At 39.3% G+C, this 18,492-nt stretch overlaps 3 protein-coding genes across 3 annotated transcripts in view; 2 read left to right on the top strand and 1 right to left on the bottom strand.

Moving 5' to 3' along the window:
- The window catches only part of plekhh1 (pleckstrin homology domain containing, family H (with MyTH4 domain) member 1), a 34,025-nt gene extending 22,353 nt beyond the window's left edge, over positions 1-11,672 (top strand). The window contains exons 16-30 of the mRNA XM_061062745.1: positions 1,164-1,244; positions 2,277-2,456; positions 2,539-2,650; positions 3,388-3,500; positions 4,805-4,981; positions 5,218-5,315; positions 5,406-5,583; positions 5,763-5,918; positions 6,314-6,411; positions 6,652-6,793; positions 6,962-7,104; positions 7,308-7,437; positions 7,706-7,789; positions 9,033-9,179; positions 9,756-11,672. Coding sequence (XP_060918728.1) covers positions 1,164-1,244; positions 2,277-2,456; positions 2,539-2,650; positions 3,388-3,500; positions 4,805-4,981; positions 5,218-5,315; positions 5,406-5,583; positions 5,763-5,918; positions 6,314-6,411; positions 6,652-6,793; positions 6,962-7,104; positions 7,308-7,437; positions 7,706-7,789; positions 9,033-9,179; positions 9,756-9,911 — 1,995 coding nt within the window. The 3' untranslated portion in view covers positions 9,912-11,672. The remainder of the gene's footprint in view (positions 1-1,163; positions 1,245-2,276; positions 2,457-2,538; positions 2,651-3,387; positions 3,501-4,804; positions 4,982-5,217; positions 5,316-5,405; positions 5,584-5,762; positions 5,919-6,313; positions 6,412-6,651; positions 6,794-6,961; positions 7,105-7,307; positions 7,438-7,705; positions 7,790-9,032; positions 9,180-9,755) is intronic.
- The window catches only part of crip2 (cysteine-rich protein 2), a 517,344-nt gene that overhangs the window by 318,177 nt on the left and 180,675 nt on the right, over positions 1-18,492 (bottom strand). The window lies entirely within an intron of this gene.
- slc25a21 (solute carrier family 25 member 21) overlaps positions 16,981-18,492 on the top strand; it is a 96,049-nt gene continuing 94,537 nt past the window's right edge. Inside the window, exons 1-2 of the mRNA XM_061062971.1 lie at positions 16,981-17,171; positions 17,272-17,379. Coding sequence (XP_060918954.1) covers positions 17,310-17,379 — 70 coding nt within the window. The 5' untranslated portion in view covers positions 16,981-17,171; positions 17,272-17,309. The remainder of the gene's footprint in view (positions 17,172-17,271; positions 17,380-18,492) is intronic.

Here is an 18,492-nt window from a genome sequence, read left to right as displayed (position 1 = left end):
CCCAGTGCCTTAAAAGTGCACTAATATGTGTCTTAATTTATATTTAAATTATTACGATGTAAAGTTCCAGTCCAAACACAAAAGTCATAATTAACCACACAAAAACATATAATTTTTACACTTTATTTTTGTATTGATCAAACAGAGATATAACATGTCTTTATATGAGCTTTACACAAGCTTGTGGGTTGTTTTCATTTTCCTATGACAGCTTTTTCAGGTCATTAGCCTAGGTGAAGCTAAGCTAAGCTAGTCTGTTATTGACTATAGCTTCATATTTCCACAAATTAAGTAACTGCATGTTTTTATTATTGTTTATTGTTCTTTTTTTAATAGTGTTATTCTGAGTAAAGATTTTAACATAATTCCGTTTTTCTCTCCTGAACTCTTCGTTCCCTTCCTCACTTCCATTGAAAGTTGAAAGAGGTATAGATTAGCTGATCTCTCCCCCTGAAGAGGATGCCATAAATAACTCTTTTTCAGGCCTGACGTCGTCTTTAAGACTGATATGGAAGTGTCTGTCACTGGGGTCGGGGGGAGTGGGGGTTGGCAGAGCACTCTTAAGGCGGATACTTGAAAACCTCCTTCACGTTGGGACACGGCTGTAAGGCGTCAGCTGCTGGAATGCTGACATCCACTTCTATTCAGTCGTTCTCTTCTCCTCCCTGCGTTTCTTTAGCCAGAGTCAGTCTGTGGGTAAAATGAAGACACTTACACATCTGATGGGTGTGTGTGATGGATGTCTGACAGATAACTGACAGTCTCAAGCTGGGATGATGGAGCCCGAGTCCTCTCGCCAATCCCACAATCCCTCCCTGAGAGCAGTCTTTGATCTGCTGGTTAAGATGTGATCTCAGTTCAGACGGGGGCGGCCCTACCTCTCTGCATAGTTAACCCTGCTGAACTCTTTGAAGGATGCACAGCTGGCTTTGTGTTGATAGCATACTACGGTGACATCATCCATTCATATTTTGAAAACTCTGAAAGACCTCTTTTGCAAAAAAAGTATTTTTTTAATAATCTGCTGGACAAATGCTGACAGTCCCGATCATCTGTAAGGCTGTTTCAAATAAGTAGAATTACAGCCTCACATTTACTACTGTGTTGAAAACCTCTCAGATGTGACCTGTCTAACTTTCTCTGCTGTTTGGTTCTTGTTTCAGGTCAAACATGGACACTCTAAGCTGGTGTGGTGTTCTCTGGTCGGAAAAGTATTCTACTACTATCGTAACCAGGAGGACAAGGTACATGAAAAATAGTTCCCCTCTTCTCCTAACATGGCCTCAACAACGTATTATTTATGATTATTAACATCTGCCTCAAAAGATGGTTTTGTAAATGCACATTTCCGTTTTCAGTTACATTTTCTTGGAAGTCTCTTTGATTGTTAGATTACCTAGAAAAAAAACGACAACATATTTTTCACAAATCAAGGATAGGCAGCCACAACGGTTGATCGGGTTAGTGGTTCTTCAACTTTTTCACGTCAAACACCCCAAAAACAGACTAAAAACGAATAAATCCTGGAACCTTCAATTGATCACTTCATCCAAGAGTCTCCAATCTGATCAGAAAGTGTTCTTATGTTCCTATTGTCCCGGCTCACAAGGCACACAATATTTATGGTGGCCCTCCAAAATCACTGCATAATAAAATGTTATTAGAGCTAAACCTCCTTTTTTTGTTAGACCAAAGTATACACTGTTTCTAACTACTTATATCTGATGTCAATAAATGTGAATAAATAGGCCCTAATTCTGATTCACACCCAAGTCATCAATTGACAATATAAAGTAAGTTATTTCATCAGAATGAGAAAATACAAGTAGCAGCTTGACCCCTGTGTCTTTCAACCTTTTCTTATAAAAAAAAAAGTGTCTTTCAACACAACACGTATTTAACCTGAAGTCAAGAAATACTTTTATTTTCTGTCAATCAATTCATAAATAAACTACAATGGCTTCATTTATTTCTTGAAAATAAATGAATGAAGGCCTGTTGACCATTAATATACCTGGTTGGTGAAGCCCAGGTAAAGTCTATGTGTGGGAAATGCTCGATGTTCACTCCCTATAATATTTCTCATATTTCTGAAACCAGCCTGATGTGAGGGGAAAAAAACACAAAACATGAGGCCCCCTCCCTTAAATGATGTGGGCCTACAGCACGTGTTCTGCTCATAGAGAGCGGCAGGCATGCATCTTATTTGAACTTTGTGTTTCTAAGTACGTCTATTCTCTCTGATTTCTTCTAAACTGACTTGTGTTTTTTCTTAGCTGCCTCTGGGTCAGCTGCAGATGAGGGAGGCTTCCGTACAGGAAGTGGATCGCTCGTGTGATTCCGATGAGGACTACGAGGCCGGCAGTCGAGGCTTCCTCTCTTCACACTGCACTTTAGTGGTTCAGCCCAGAGACCAGAGTCCTACATACCTGCTCATTGGCACCAAGCAGGAGAAGGTAACTGCAGCATAGAACATAAAACTGTCAGTCAGCCTTTGGGATGAGATTCAAACAACAAATGATGCTCATTCCCACACAGGACACGTGGTTTTATCACCTGACTGTGGCAGGAGGCAGCAGCGGGACCTTTAAAGTGGGAACAGAGTACGAGCAGATCATCGGCAAACTGCTCGACGCAGAGGGAGACCCAGGTGAGAAAAGTAGCATCACTAGTTACAATCAGCTGTGATTCATTTTAAACCTTTTTTTTTTTCAAATGAAAGGAACCATAAAAAGATAGATGAAGTTTCACTTACAGAAAAAAGTGAAACCAAAAAGTGAATATATTTCCAAATTTTGAATCAGGACACTTTTCTGTCTTTATACTGTTATTGAGGAGTCGCTTTTTTAACATTGCTGAAAAGCTTTCTTGAATTCTTAATCTCAGCTGAGTAGTTTTACAGTCCGTTCACTAGTCAGTCCATTATTATTATTATTATTATTATTATTATTATTATTATCATCAAAACTAGTGGACTCTTTCTATGGATGCAGTTCTCATCAAGGACTCTGGAGGACCACATAAGATTTAAAAAGTTTGTTGGAAAACATTTGATCTGATGCTTTGTTGACAACGCTGTAGGTGTATTTGTAACACTTGGACACAGTTGGTGTATGTTTGACTGAAAGGCATAAGGCGTACCTTGCTCTCTATAAGTGGATACGAATGTACTCAGTAGCTTTCTACATGTTATTTTGATCCTGGATGTCTGACCGCCTTAATCCACGCTGCAGACAGTGTTTACAACTGGAGCTCTGTGTGTGAGTTTTTTGTCAGCTGTTCAGTCATTACAGCTTTGAAACTCAATCTTGATGTTTGTGTGCGTGTGCTTGTGTGGGTTTATGTGTTTATGTGTGTGTGTGTGTGTGCTTGTCTCTCTTTTCCCAGACTCTGCCCTGTGGAAGAGCGAGGCCTTGAGTTTCAGTAAGGAGGGTCTGCGCTCGCCTCTCACCACGCTGCCCTCTGAAGCTCTGCAGACAGAAGCTCTCAAGCTTTTCAAGGTCAGCCTCTCCACCTCTCACCTCTCTGTCTGTCTCTTTTGAATCCCTTCCACTCTTTTTTTTTTTTTCTCCTCTGCCTTTCATCCCTTTTCTCTAGAAACTGTTTTTTTCTTTTTTTCTTTTACTGTCCTGCTCTCTGGAGGGTCTGTTCAAGGCATCATCCATCCTACTCCAGTTTGCCCCTGCCATAGCCAGCCCCCATTATCCCCCCCTCCTACTCCTCGGATGCACTCTGCGGCTCTCCTCTTCTCTTCCCTTCAGATCAAAGGCTCGAGGACAGGGGCCCCAGCTCATTAAAAGTGTGGAAGAGAGATAATGTCCTTGATTATCTGCTCTGATTGAGGCTAACCGTTCCTCTGGTGTGAAAGGAGCCCCCTTTAAAGAGGAGACATGGGAGGTCAGGGCCTTCAGATAGTGGCAGCAATGGATATGGAAGGAGGAGGAGAAAACAGGGACCTTGTAGGAAGATCCTTTTCCTTTCTTTTCAACTCGGCGGCCCTCAGTAGTAGCCCCCTCGTTATGCTTCACAGCCCCATCCGCTGCAGTCATCGGGAGTGAAAGTTGAATGGCTCGGCTCTCTCTTTGACCAGCCAGCCTTACAAAACAGTCCCAAACACACACACACACACACACACACACACACACACACACACACACACACACACACACACACACACACACACACACACACACACACACAAAGACACAGAATGAATGGCAGGGACATTTTTTTTTTTTTTTCAAGTCTCCGCTCTGCTTTATGCCTTTGAAGTTTTAATGAATCTGACAAGACTGATAAAAACATGTTAAATTGGTTTCTTTGTCTTCAGCCGTCCATGTGGATGAGAACAAAGGATGCTCCAAAAATAATGGCACATATTTGAGCTCTTCCTGACCTCATGCCATGTGTTTTTGTTATCTTTCCCTTCTTCTGACCTGAATATTATCACATATGTCTGTTGTTGGTGAAGCATTCGAAATTACCGGTTAATTTATGAGTTTTGTTCGCACATTTTACAGCTCTCTATAGAGCCAGAAAAGCTTTTTTCACCTCTTCCTAAATGCTAAGCTAGGCTGATCGCCTCTGGTCTTTAGCTTAACATTTACCACACAGACCTCAGAGCAGTATTGTTCTTTTCATCTAAATGTTAGGGGGAAAGGGAGTTAGAATCATCCCCTAAAGTACTAACAATAAGCTAATCTTTGCTGCTTTGAGCCGTGTGAAAATGTTGTGCTTCTTGTGTGTTTATGTCTCCACCTGCTGGTCATACAGAAGAATTAATAAAGTGCTTCTCTCTCTGTAGTCCTGTCAGCTCTTCATAAACGTGCTGGTTGAGTCTCCATCCGTCGATTACCACACCTCGCTGGCCCAGAATGCTTTGCAAGTCTGCCTGACCCACCCTGAGCTGCAGAATGAAATGTACTGTCAGCTGATCAAGCAGACCAGCAGCCGGACGCCACACAACTACTCCCTGACACAGGTCAGCCTTGTGCATTTTGAAGACAAAATAGATACATGGGAAGGGCACAATGGTAGAACAGAAAGCAGAAGTAGTCACTTTTAATCTTCTGCAAATTACACAGCAAAAAAAAATGAGTTGTTAGTAGAGTGTTATGTTCTAAACAATTTCTTTCCTGATGAAAAATGAATGCTTAAAAAGAAAAACATTAGTAAATTAAATCAAATTTTTTCTCCTGTCACTCCCTCTTCCTGCAGTGCTGGCAGCTGTTGTCTCTGTGTGTGGCTCTGTTCCTTCCTCAGCAACATTTCCTTTGGTACCTGAGACAATACCTGCAGCGTAATGCCGACCCGAGGTAAAGTTCGTTATGATGCATGGAAGACAAACTAAATACTTGAGTTTTTCTTTGAGCATTGCTGAAGTTTCTATTCTGTCTGTTCTACAGGAGTGAGGTTGGGAAGTACGCAGTGTACTGTCAAAGGTCTGTGGAGCGAACTCTGCAGAACGGAGAGCGGGAGGCCAAACCTTCCCGCATGGAGATCGTCTCCATCCTGCTGAGGAACCCCTACCACCACTCGCTGCCTTTCAGCATCCCAGTGCACTTCATGAACAACACCTACCAGGTAACACTCAGTCTCACAAGAGTACAGTACAATCCCACAGTTTATCAATCTATCCATCATATATATATATATCCATAATGATAGATCTTTCATCACCCCATGTCAGGGCCACATTGGTATATAGATTGTGCTCTACTTCTCATTAGAGATTGAGATTCATCCATTCTTTCGTCTCTAAGGTGGTGGGTTTCGACGGCTCCACCACAGTGGAGGAGTTCCTCAACACACTTAATCAGAGGATTTGTGTGAGGAAGCCTCAGCTCTCCGGCTTTGCTCTGTTTACCGATGATCCGTCAGGGAAAGACCTGGAGCACTGCCTGCAGCCGTCTGCCAAGGTGAGGGGGTGGGTCACTGAACATGAGGGGGAGGAAGAAACCCTTTACAAACTACAGACACTTTTGTGGAGTATAGATTAACATACATCTCTCAAAGTTCCTGTTAATTAAGACAAATTGGAGCAGGCAGTAATGGATGATTATGACAAATTGAGGCTGTTCAAATGTTTTGTGACTGCATGTCATTTTCCTGCAGCCTTGATTTACTTCTACTCAATTATGATAAATGTGGTGATAAGCTCTAAAAAAAAGTTTATAGACCACATTTGAACTTTCTCCAGCGTTATTCAGTATCCGTCTCTCACGCTATAGACTGCCACCTGCTGACAGAACCAGACAGAACCAAGTTTCCATATTATGTCTTGTTGGAGGCTGATTTGTGTCCCTTTTACCAGATCTGTGATGTCATTTCCAAATGGGAGCAGGCCCTAAAAGAGTTGCATCCTGGGAAAAATGAGGGGACGAGGATAGTCCGTCTAACATACAAAAACAGGTAGGATCTCTATTAAAACAGCTCGCACACACACAACCTCTAGAATTATATAAGCCACTCTAAAACACAACATAGACTACACACAAAACAGCAGTGTGAAATATATATATATACATATATATTTTTGTTTGAACCGTGTTTGATTTCCTGCATCTTGAAAATGAAGCAAATCTGTCAAAAAGCCCCACCTTTAAAGGAAAAGATGTTCGATGGTAAAGTCGGGCGTCTCTCTGCACACAGGTTGTGTTTTAGATCTCAAGTGAAAGGAGAGACAGAGCGGGAGCGCCTCCTGCTGGCGTACCAGGTGAATGATGAAGTTCAGCAAGGCCACTTCCCTGTGAACAAAGAGCTGGCTCTTGAGGTGGCTGCACTCATGGCCCAGGTGTGTCGACGTCATATTACATTTTCATACTATAAAGGCTTGTTTTTTACCACATGTATGTTCTTTCATCTACAAAGCTGCAGACTACATATGAGAATTTCTGTGTTTTCAAATTAATTTTCTCCTTCTAACATCTTCTTCATGTTCTCTTTTTTTTTTTCAATCCAGGTTGAACATGGTGATCTGGAGAAACCAGCTGCCTCCTCTCCTGCCGGCTCTCCTCAGCCTAAATCTCAGCTGATTCTCCTGCAGGCGTTGGAGCGCTTTTACCCCAAGCGCTACAAACAGGACTGCAGCTCAGATCAGCTCAGGTACACAAACATCAGAGACAAATTGACCCAAACAAAGTTGTTAATTGTATGTTGCATAATAATCTTTAAAAAATTCATGACATTCACTTTGTCATAATTTGATAAATATGAGGTAAGACTAGACCAGACACAGTTCTTCAAATAGTTCTTTTTTTTCAATCAGTGACAGATAAGCTTTAACAAATGTCCCATTTCTTCTTCAGAGATCTTACTGAGCGTCTGACCACTAAGTGGTCTATGCTACGTGGGTGCAGTGCATCCGAGTGTGTGAGAATATACCTTACTGTGGCTCGGAAATGGCCGCTGTTTGGAGCCAAACTCTTCAGTGCCAAGGTGAGGGAAAAGGTGACATCAGTCCTTGTCTCTTTGTCTGTCTGTGGTTTGAAGTCTTTCTAAAAAAAACACCCTCTCTTTACAAACCTTTCATCAAGAGTAAGAATACACTTTTCAGTCTTGTTAGACTCTAACACAGCCATCCATCACGCTTTGAAGCACAGGTCAGACCAGTCTGAGTCTCTGCTGAAGCAGACAGGAAGCCGTAATGTTTACGAGGACAGATTACTCCTGAAACTTGACCTTTCTTTATTTGTCCTGTCCACAGCCCGTCCCGCCCTCTCCTGTCGAGCAGAGCCAGGTGTGGCTTGCGGTCAATGAAGATGGACTGTGTGTGTTGGACTATACAATGGTGAGTTTCAAACCCTAAAAATAAAGTACTTAAGTGCTAAGTTTAGTTTCTTTTTATTTTTAAATAAAAAAGCAATACTGTTCAATAAAAATATTATTGCATTCAAATTGCATGTAACTAAAATTGATTTAGAATAATCAGCTACATTCACTACTCTCTGCAATGAAATGGTTCCTGTCAGGGTTTTAATTTCATACATGATGTTGAAGGTGTTTTCATGATTAATGTTGTTGAAAGTGAAAGTTGGAGGTTACTTCTCAAGGTCTTTAAGGTTCAGGTCATCTGAACTACTTTATATATTGTAGGGATGTTCAATGTACGGCAAGTATTCCTATCCTATGATGTTATTAAATCTATGTAGTCGCACTGTCCTATGACAACTGTGTATCTTAAAAATGTGGGAAATTGTTCAAACAACAAATCTCTAAAAAAAAAAAGATTTTTTAAAAACAGGTTATGAATCTTTAAAAGTAGAAGAGTTTCTTGGAGCTACGATGTAAAACATGATCCTTTATTTTATCAGAAATATTCAAAAGAATATTCAGAAGAGTACAGTAGAGGAGAGACACCCGACCTGAAATGTAATGAAAGTGTGTCATCTGTAAAGTAAGTAAGGCTGATAAGTATAAGGTAGTGAAGTATGTATGAAGTATAAAATATGAAGAATACCTAAAATTCTGTTTCAGTGCAGAATAACTAGCATAGTAATTTTCAGAATATTTTAGAATTTGGGTTCTCTGTTCCTTTATAGATTTCTGTTAGTTTCATTGTAGAGCTCAAAAAGGGAGAGAAGTCTTTACAACTCTACTGCTCGGCTGGCCAGACCACAGCTGTGGAGCTTTGTTGATCCTCTGGTCAGGAATCATTTTTATTCTGTGGTGGTTTTTAAACACCAGAAATCCACAGGAAAATAAAATGTCTGGCCTCCGAGCTGACTGTGTTGACCTCGACAGAGAGCAGTTTCAGCATGTGTTGATGTTAGCTTGAGCTCTGTGATTTTTCAGCAGCCCATGTTGATCTTTTTCATTATTGGTCCGCCTTTCAGAAAAGTAGAGAAAACGTTGAAAGAAGTATCTAAAAATGTATTTGTTCCTTTAAAAAAAAAAAAAAAAGCAGAAACCAGAATGATTTCCTTAATACACTCTATTCTCTATTTTAAGATCAGTAATAACACCTGATCATGCTCTCTTGTTTGCTTTACTTTCTCTTCACATATCACACTGTTTGTGCCTTCGTCTTTCAGCACACGCTGCTCACATACTCCTACCAGTGTGTGATCACGTTCGGTGGATGTCGTGATGATTTCATGGTGGTCACGAGCCAGCAGAGGGAGCCGGGAGGAGGCAAGAAAAGTGTGGAGAAGCTGGTCTTTGCAATGGCTAAACCTAAGGTAGGTCTCATATCTAAACCTGCACAAATGTTCAGGTTGATAGATTTTTTTTTTATCTTCACTTAGATTGAAACTGTATTCTAAAAGTTAAGGATAAATGGTTTCCTCATGAATTTAAACTGGCCATATCAAATGCAATCACTTACAGGTCAATCTGGCAGAAGTATTGTAATAATATCTTATATGGCTTTGGGGATACGTCTTTCAAAGAAGCTGAAGACCATCATAAATCACTTGAATGTGGTTAAGATGGATTTATGTTGAAGTTGTTGGACGTATTCAAAAAGTCCTCTGAAGATCAGGAAGAAAAGATTGATTCATATTTACCTGTTCTCATAAAGCCTAGAGCAAATGGAGAAAACAGATCCCTAATAATTTATGTGCACAATCTCGACGGGGCTTTAACCCAGAGTCAGATTACTACTGTGGCTGAAGCTAATGACAGGAACTTAATTCTCAATAGGAGATCAATTTGTGTCTCAGGTTTTCTCTCGGCCTCTCCGCTCCCTGTGATCAAATGAAACTCAATCACACGGTCGTGTTAAAGCCATTACTCTGGCTCTGACCCTGTCTCAGATCCTGGAGGTGACTCTGCTTATGGCCAGCTACATGAACCACTGGAACCCGAACCTCCCGTCTGCCGCACAACACCAGCCGCCCGGCCACTGGGACGGAGACAGCCGGCACTTTCCCGCCATGAACTATACCACCAAGGGCCCGACGCTACTGTGAAGACCCAACGGAGACTGTTTAACTACAGGGAGGCCTGAAGACAGCGGTGACCTTTAGTCTGCTTCATGTGGAGTGTGGCTGGGTTTTACATTTTAACAGAGCAGGTACTTGGACATTAGTCTTTTTTAAATGAAAATTTAGATTTAGAAAAGTCAGATTTGGTCTTGTTAGACTATTTATTTCCACAACAAAAGAGTATTTTAACTCTGCTTGATTTAGATGTAAGATCATGCTCTAGTTTCTTGTTGAAATTGGATGCTGGAATTCATTTCTTAACTACAGTAGTGGACTTGTTCTAACCTGCAGAGAGAGATCTTTTTCAGTCAAATCGACTTGTTTTTCCAGTTTTTTTTGAGACTTCAGATTCTTTCCATGTATAAGAAAAGAGCGTTTGCCTTCTGAGAAATGGGTCTCATAAGACGAAGTGTTGCCTGTCACTGTGTATTAACCAGCGGTGATCACTCTGACTTGATAGTGCATGAATTGAAATTCACTAACGGTACTGTGCAATTAGAAAGGGTCTAATATGGCGTGTGATACTTCAGTTGCATAAGTTTTAGTAACTTAACTGATAATGACACAAACTTAGAAATGCGTCTAACTCTTACTTTCATCATAGAAACATTCTGATGATTGTTTTCTTAGATAACTGATACATTTCCTTGTCGAGGTGGGGAAAAATAGATTTATGTAAAAATCGAGATTCTTATCTTGTGAGATTTTTAAATCAGCCACGCCCTGCTAAGTGCTAAGGCTAGCTCTTTCACTCAGTAGAATGCCAAATGGAGCAGCAAGAAATTCAGCCGGTCTCACAGATGACTGGAGTAGATCCTGAAGTATGTACTCGTTCATGAATAGATTTTGAATCATGAATCGTTTTGAATCGTAAATAGATTCTCAATCGAATCGTGACCCCGAAGAATCGAAATTGAATCAAATCGTGAGACACCTAAAAATTCCCAGCCCTATGTCCTTGTCCATATAAATGTCTGAAATAAAGTTTATTACAGGTTTTTGAAGCCCAAGTTGAAAACGGTATTTTTGCTTTAAAAAATGGCTTAAATGATAAAATTGCGGTTACAAAAGTTCAACTAATCTGTTAATCAATTTATTGTTTTGATTTTTCTTAACATAATTTGTTGTTTATTCTTATCAAATAGGGGTTAGGAATATTAAGGTAATATTTCAGAAACTTTTGTAATCCTTTTCTGAAGAAGAAAGTTCAGATTTAGCTCTCGTATGGAGCCCAAATCTGCCAAATCAAAAGTGAAGTTTGTGAACAGTTTGACCCAAAAAAACAATCTGAGGCACACACGGATACTGCGGGATAGAAAGAGGTAAATAAGTAAGGCCTCAGTAAATGTTTCATCAATGTAACCTGTTTGTTTTCATTTCTGAGAACGTCCTCTTCTTACCAACACATTCTCTGAATCTGTCCACACTTGCTGCACAGACGTTTTTTAGAGGGGACGAAAAAAAACAAAAAAACAATGAAAGAGCTAGCAGAATATTTCAATGACTTGAACTGTGTTGGATCAAACCACTGTCTTGCTTTTGTCCATATTAGTTATTTATTTAATGTCCATCCTTTTTCCTTTTTGCCTACTCTTATGTTTGATACAAAACTGCAGTTTCCTTTATGTAGCAGAGTAATTTAAGAGAGCAGAGTATGTTTGGATGTTGTATACGTACTAGAGGGTCCTGTCTTTTTTGTGTCGCTTGTTGTATGTGAGTGATTATAAATAAAACGGTACAATCTTGTTTTGTTTGTTGCTGAAAGCTTTCATTAAACCTAAAGCGGAAGGTAAGTACATGTAAGTGCATGAATACCTTTTCAGAACAGACCTTCTAAAGTATGGTTTTAAAAATCCCTCATCTTGATACAGAAAGCTTGATTATACTTAAACTGTTAGAGAGGAATTCTTTAAGGAATATTTCAAGGTTAGCTGGGAAAAAAACATGTTTTTTTAAGCCTTTTTTTGAAGTCAAACTCACTGATTTTTTTATTTTAATCCAACATATAAATGGATCAACAGACTTTGTTTTTCTCTCATTTGCCTCTCTGGGCTTCATAAGAAAATCATCCAGACATGTGAATCACACACCTTGTTGCTAGTTTACTATTGACGTTTTCACAGAATCCTTGACTCACCTCACTCTGCAAGGAGCCAGACTGCATTATGGGTCATTTTAAATTTTAAACCTGAAGTATATTGTGGTCATATTTCTGAACTTCCTGTTCAGTTACATTTTAAATTCACCATATTGACTTGTTATATATGGTTATTTAGCATCGAAACATGTTTTCCACTACTGATACATCAGTGATTACTGCACTACGCAGCCCGGGAGATGACATGACATCTCTCATCAGATTGACTTCTAAGTGACTTTATAAAGTTTGGTGGCACTTTAAAGCCCGTAGGACTCAAAATAATGTCGGCTCTGAACACAACTTTTCTCTCTTTTTGTGGCTCTCAAACTCATTTTGACATTTATTATAATCTGTGTTAGTTCCTAAACTTTTCAGCTTGCGACCCCCAAAGTAAGGGTGCCAGCGAATGGGGACCTCCACTGTCCTGAAGGTTCTCAGGGCATATAACGTAGCGACAGCTACACACACACACTAACACTAATAGGCCCTATCCACACAGGGAATACAAAACACAGAAGAATACAACAGCCTTAAAAACATACAAATATGTTTTATAGTTTATTGTAAGAAAGGCTAGAAGCAGAATACAAGTCATTTCCTTGTGTAGACTTTAGCACTGAGTTGACACACAGGCTGTCATTTGTAAACTTACATTTGAAGTATTTTTACACATTCATTTCATTTCAATGAACAATAAGGTGGCCTGCACAAGGGTAAGCGTTGTAACCCCGCCTCTCGCCCAATGACAGCTAGGATTGGCTCCAGCCCCCCAACACCACCCCATGACACCGAGCGAGAATAGCGATAAAAAGATAATGGATGGATGAACAATAAGGTTTGATTTGAAATTAAACACCTTTTTTTTTTTAAATATACTTATAACTATAATGGGTATAATATGCAATTTTATTGGAATTATTTACATTTTAATTTTTTTTGGAAGGCATCTTGTAACCACACTCTTGGTGGCTCACGACCCCTGATGGGGGGGCCGACCACCACTTTGTGAACCACTGATCTCTGCAACAAACAAAGGGTTCAAGCAAAAGAAACGAAAGTCATATTTGAGTCAAACCCTGTCCTGGAAATACAGTTTCTACTCCCTTCATTACTAAAAAAAAAAAACCTTTTCCATATACAACACATCTATAAAGTACACACTCTCTGTGCTGCTTGTACACACCCTGCACAGTGAACATGTTTTATTGGAGAAGGAGAGCTACAGCAGGAGAAACTGTTCTGCTTTTTCTTATCCAAGGGGGTCAAAGTGGTAATGGCATTTTCCTGCCAAATAGAAGCTGTAAATCCCCGGTTTTAATAGCTCGTCTGAAGCTCTTGTTGTTCCATAGCTGCTCTTATACAAAATGAAATGCTCATTATAAGGCCTGCCGCTGATTTTCTGCATGCCTGCATTCCCAATCAAGAAACAAAATAACTTTGCCATTTTTCCACACTGCAAGTTGACTTAATAAATCAAATAGAATTTAAAGTGAAATATTCCAGTGTTGTTGGACAGAAGAGCATTTTGTTTGCCTTACTGTAAAGTCATAATATTTTAAAGGCTGGCTGTGTCAATGTGTGAGCTTTATGATTTATGTCAGTGGCACCATTAAAAAAAAAAAAGTTGAACTATAATAGTGTGTGTGTGTGTGTGTGTGTGTGTGTGTGTGTGTGTGTATAGAGGGGGGAATATGCATAGTCTAAAGCTAATTTTAAATCATAAAAAGCCCTCTCTGTTCTCTCTCCTAAGTATCTGATGGCTTCTATATTTGAAAAAAAAAATCCCAATCATCTTTCATTTTTCAGATTTATATCATTGTATTGTTTATATCATCATTACTTTATTTTCAGGCTGAAACCAGCGACGTATTTGATTCTTGATTAATCTGAAGAAGCAGAGTGGGATTTCCTGGCACAACTTCACCAACTAACAAGGTGCATGAAGAGTGAGAGGTTTGAAGAGGTCCAAATGCTCCAGCAACACCAGTAGCATGAAGATCAACTTCATTAACAAATTAGACTGACACGTTTCAGCTTGTTGCCTTCATCAAAGCTGCAGTATTTTGACCTATACTTGATTAATCTGCCAACTATTGTCTATAACAAGTACAATTATTAGTTCAACACATTAAGTTAAATAGTCAGATTGTTCTGTCTTTGAATAGTCTAATAATTGTTTTATTTGTAAAAGTCATGGAATATTATATTTAAAAAATGTATATTATATTTTATCAAGACGTATTTTATACCTTGTAATTTCTTGGTCTTTAGCAACAGTTTAAAGCATAAAGATATTACATTAATATCCCTGAAAAGAACAGCTGTTTAAATATCAGCAAATAACTCCACGTGTCAAAACTAGATCAACTCGTTTGCCAAGCGGCCCTATGTTCAGAGTGTGTTGTCTATCTACATAGTGTATAGATGTACGTCATTGGGCAATAATTACATGTCCGTAAAATTAAGGGCAACATTTTACTGCTGGAGGTTATGCAGGTGGAGTAGGTTTAACTACTTGATCACATTTTAGCAGCTGATCATTCTTTTGTACATGAAATATTTATCTACAGGATAACTGACAACTAGATCTGCTGGATACTGGAAAGAAGTAAAATATAATCGGGAAATACTCAAAAATGCACTAATGAATGCATACAGATTTAGTTAAAGTAGCACTAAAAAATAAATAAATAAAATGATAGACATTTTATCAGAAACAAATCATTTAAATGATCCGAATTAGAGGTACTTGAAATGAAAATGACTAATTTCAGTGTTTTACTTTAATTTAAGGGTCACATATTCTGTAAAATATACCTTACCATGTTTTTCTAACACTAATATGTGTCCCTAGTCTGTCTACAAACCCTCCCAATTTTAAGAAAAGTCCATCCTCTCCGTCTTTTGCCTGCTACACTTTTCAGAAAATGTGTGCTCAAACAGCCCGTTTGGAGATTTTCCCTTCATGACATCACAAAGGGCAGTAACCCGTCCCCCAGGTGTGTGACACTCCCACAGCTAGGCGTTAGTTCGGCCCTCTGAGTCTACCTTCTCACCATAAACAATAGGGCATGGAGCGAGAAAGCCCAAGCCCTTCTAGGGGGGCGTGGTCAAACACAGCTCACATGCATTTAAAGGTACAGACACAGAAACAGCCTGTTCTGAGCAGGGCTGAAATAGAGGTTTTATAGTCATGCTAAAGTACAGCATCAGACTGGATTTTTAACAGGAAACTGCACAGACATGTTTTGGGGAGCGGGGACTTATTTAAACTTTTTGAAAAGAAGTATATGTGAACTTCGGCGTTACTTTAAGATACTTTATAGTCTATATAATCTACGATGGGGTAGAGTCATAGTGCATGTCTCTATCTTGGTGTGACGCTTTTGTAAAAAGTTTTAACTTACACCTCCAGCTGTCACATAAATGTAGTGGAGTAAAAAGTACAGGAGTGTCATCTGAAATGTAGCAGGCAAGAGGTGTAAAGTAGCATAAAATTAAAATACTCTGAGTACAATATGTCATTATCTGAATGAAGTACTTTTTCACTGCAGAAAAGCAGAATATCTTTACATATAAGAGCTACTAGACAGTCGTTTTTTTTGCTTGATATTGATTATAGCATTTTTCATTTAATGTTCTTCATTCTTTATTGTAACAGACCAGAGTTCACCATGCAAGCTCTTAACCACTTACATAAGTTTAGCCTTGTAACATTTTACTGAGGGCGAGAGGCCCCTTTAATCATCCTGTTAACTGGTTTTTCCACCTCCTGTGGCGATGTAGCATTTCAGCTCACTTTTAAAGAAAGGCGTCTGAAACATCACATTTGAGACACAGGTCTGTGATGTCACATGTCAAAGTACAGGATGTTTTAGGACATGATTAAGCATCGAATGGATTCAGCCATTCCACTTAACCTGTGAGTTTCATTACTACTTTATATCTCTGTGATCTAATGAAACATTTGATCTCTAAAGAAGGAGCAAAATATCTAGAACACGACATTGATGTTGCATTAGATGACGTGTGTTTAAGAGGCGGCCTCTTCTATTGTTTGTCTCTGTGTTAAAGTGACAACCCATCAGTTTCTTTTACGAAATTTGCCACAGGTAAAGTACAAGTTATATGTTTGTTTTACATGTCAATATTTGACATACTGCACATGAATACGTGGATAGGAAACATTAGGCCAGACTACATTGCTATATTGTGTCTTTAATAAGGGGGGTATCTTATATCAAACCTACTATGTTGAAATCTGGTTGTAAAAACATCTTTATCTGGAAGTTTAGTTTATCAAAACAAGTTTGGAGGCATAATATTTTAATATAAGCCATATTCAAAATCATCAGAGCCAATAAACTTAAACATACCAAAGTATTTGCTGCTTCTCTCTTTTTGTAGAATTATATGCAGGATCACTTCAGGTGTTGAAAAGTCAGACAAACAAAAATCTACTTAGCAAAGTCCCAATGGATTGCTTTTTTCATTATTACAAAGTAAACTAATGATAGATTTCTTTGAAAAATGTTAAACTCATAATTGGAATTACAATGTTCAGTATAGACTACATAACATTAGTTTTTCTCTTTGAATTTGGGTGCTGTGTTGTTGTGAAATTAGAATTTGCCGGAACCTGCTAAAACATGATAATCCCATTTAATGCCCATTACTACAACTTCAACAGTGACTGAAACGTTTGCCGTTTTCACAATAAACACTTCCAAAAGTGCAAGAAATACAAAGTACATGAGGCCAAGGTCAAAGTTGAACTCAATATACACTTTAAAGACTAAATGACCTTTGTCCTCATTATGTGATTGTTTGCCATATTGATATATTGATCCTAAGAAGTGGGTCAGGGTTCATCCATTTTTTTATTTTTTTTTGCAATACTGAAACAGGTTTTGGCTTTAGCCTCAAAGGGAGGGTAAGAAGAACACGCAGTTCTGTGGTGGTAATTGATTCCACATTAGCCTAGCCTAGCGCGTGTGAGCACTCGGGGAGATCTCACTGCTGCTTTTTTTCTCCAGTGGCGTGGGCTGCAAGAACCGAAGAAGCAAGCGAGACAAGATACCACACAGACAGCCGGAACAGGACAGGTGGGTGTGCTGTTCCCACGTGTTAAGACTGCAGTCAAACAGATATAACTGTGTGATTTTAAGCTCAGGATAACTTCTTGTAACGGGGTTTCTCCCACAGCCTGCGTCTGCTTTGACAGGAGACCCGAAACACTCAACATGACAGCCAAGAAGCCGCAGAGCATGCTCAGAGAAGCCTCTCATCAGATCTTAGCCGGCGGATCCGCCGGTAAGTCCAACAAATGTTTCACTCAAACTTTTTTTTTTTCCTTACTGATGACGCAATAGTTCGGGAGCTCGCGCGCGCGCTGCTAAATTGTATGTAGCGTGGCGTAAAAGTGTTGTCCGCAAAACTACAACAAGGCGACGCCCCTCTCCGTGAGCTTCCCACGAGGCTGAAGGAAAGTCAGTTTCTAATCGAGCACGACTCGACAGCCCCGGAATGAATATGTATCCAACTGCAGGTCCTCTGGTCGCATGAGACAAAGACAGTGCGTGTGTTACCCAGACACACTGGTCTCCTCTTTCTCACATGCTGAGTCCCTGTACAGGAACACGGAAGTGCCTCTGGATACGGAAGGTGTCACTGCGCATGCGTACAGCTGTGGTTAAATTATGGATGGGTTATAATTACTTTCCTATTTAAATGCAATAAGTAGGCGAATATGGATGACAATTTAGACGTATCACATTTGAAATGTGAATTCTGATTAGCTTTTTCTCATTGGAACATTGAGTTTTATTTAAATCAGGGGTGGGCAACTGCGACCCTCGTCAACCCTCAATGTGGCCCTCAGGTCAATTTTTATATATCAAAACATGACAAAATCTGCCATGAAATCATGAAAACCAGAAATATTTCCAGAATAATATTTGATCACCGGTATATGTTGAGTTAAATTTGAGACATAATTGACTGTTATCATTTTTGTATCCTACAATTTGGATCCCTGGCAGTCAGAATGAAATGAATGTGGCCCTTGCTGTGACCAAAGTTGCCCATCCCTGATTTAAATAGTGGAACTATTATGCTTTGTCAGTATAGTACTTTTAACTCAGCTGGTTAGAAGTATCATTGTTTTGTATATACAGGAGTCAGAACCTACAAGGTCATGTTGAAAACATCACAAAATGGGATTTACATTTCATCTTTCCGTTTGATAACTTAAGAGCATGTTTATTGTGTTATGTTTAAGTGTTCTGTCAGATGTTTTGTACCCTCTGAGGTTTAGACTGCTCTATATTTTAATAAAAAAACAACCCCGGATTGGTTAAAAAATATCAGACTTTTTGGTCGCAATTTTTGAAGGAGTTCGTGGTGCGTCCTGAAGCTAGAGTAGTT

The sequence above is a fragment of the Labrus mixtus genome, chromosome 18 (assembly GCF_963584025.1).
Source record: "Labrus mixtus chromosome 18, fLabMix1.1, whole genome shotgun sequence".
Lineage (NCBI taxonomy): Eukaryota > Metazoa > Chordata > Actinopteri > Labriformes > Labridae > Labrus > Labrus mixtus.
Note: the sequence above shows the minus strand (reverse complement) of the source record. Positions and strands in the feature narration are given on the sequence as shown.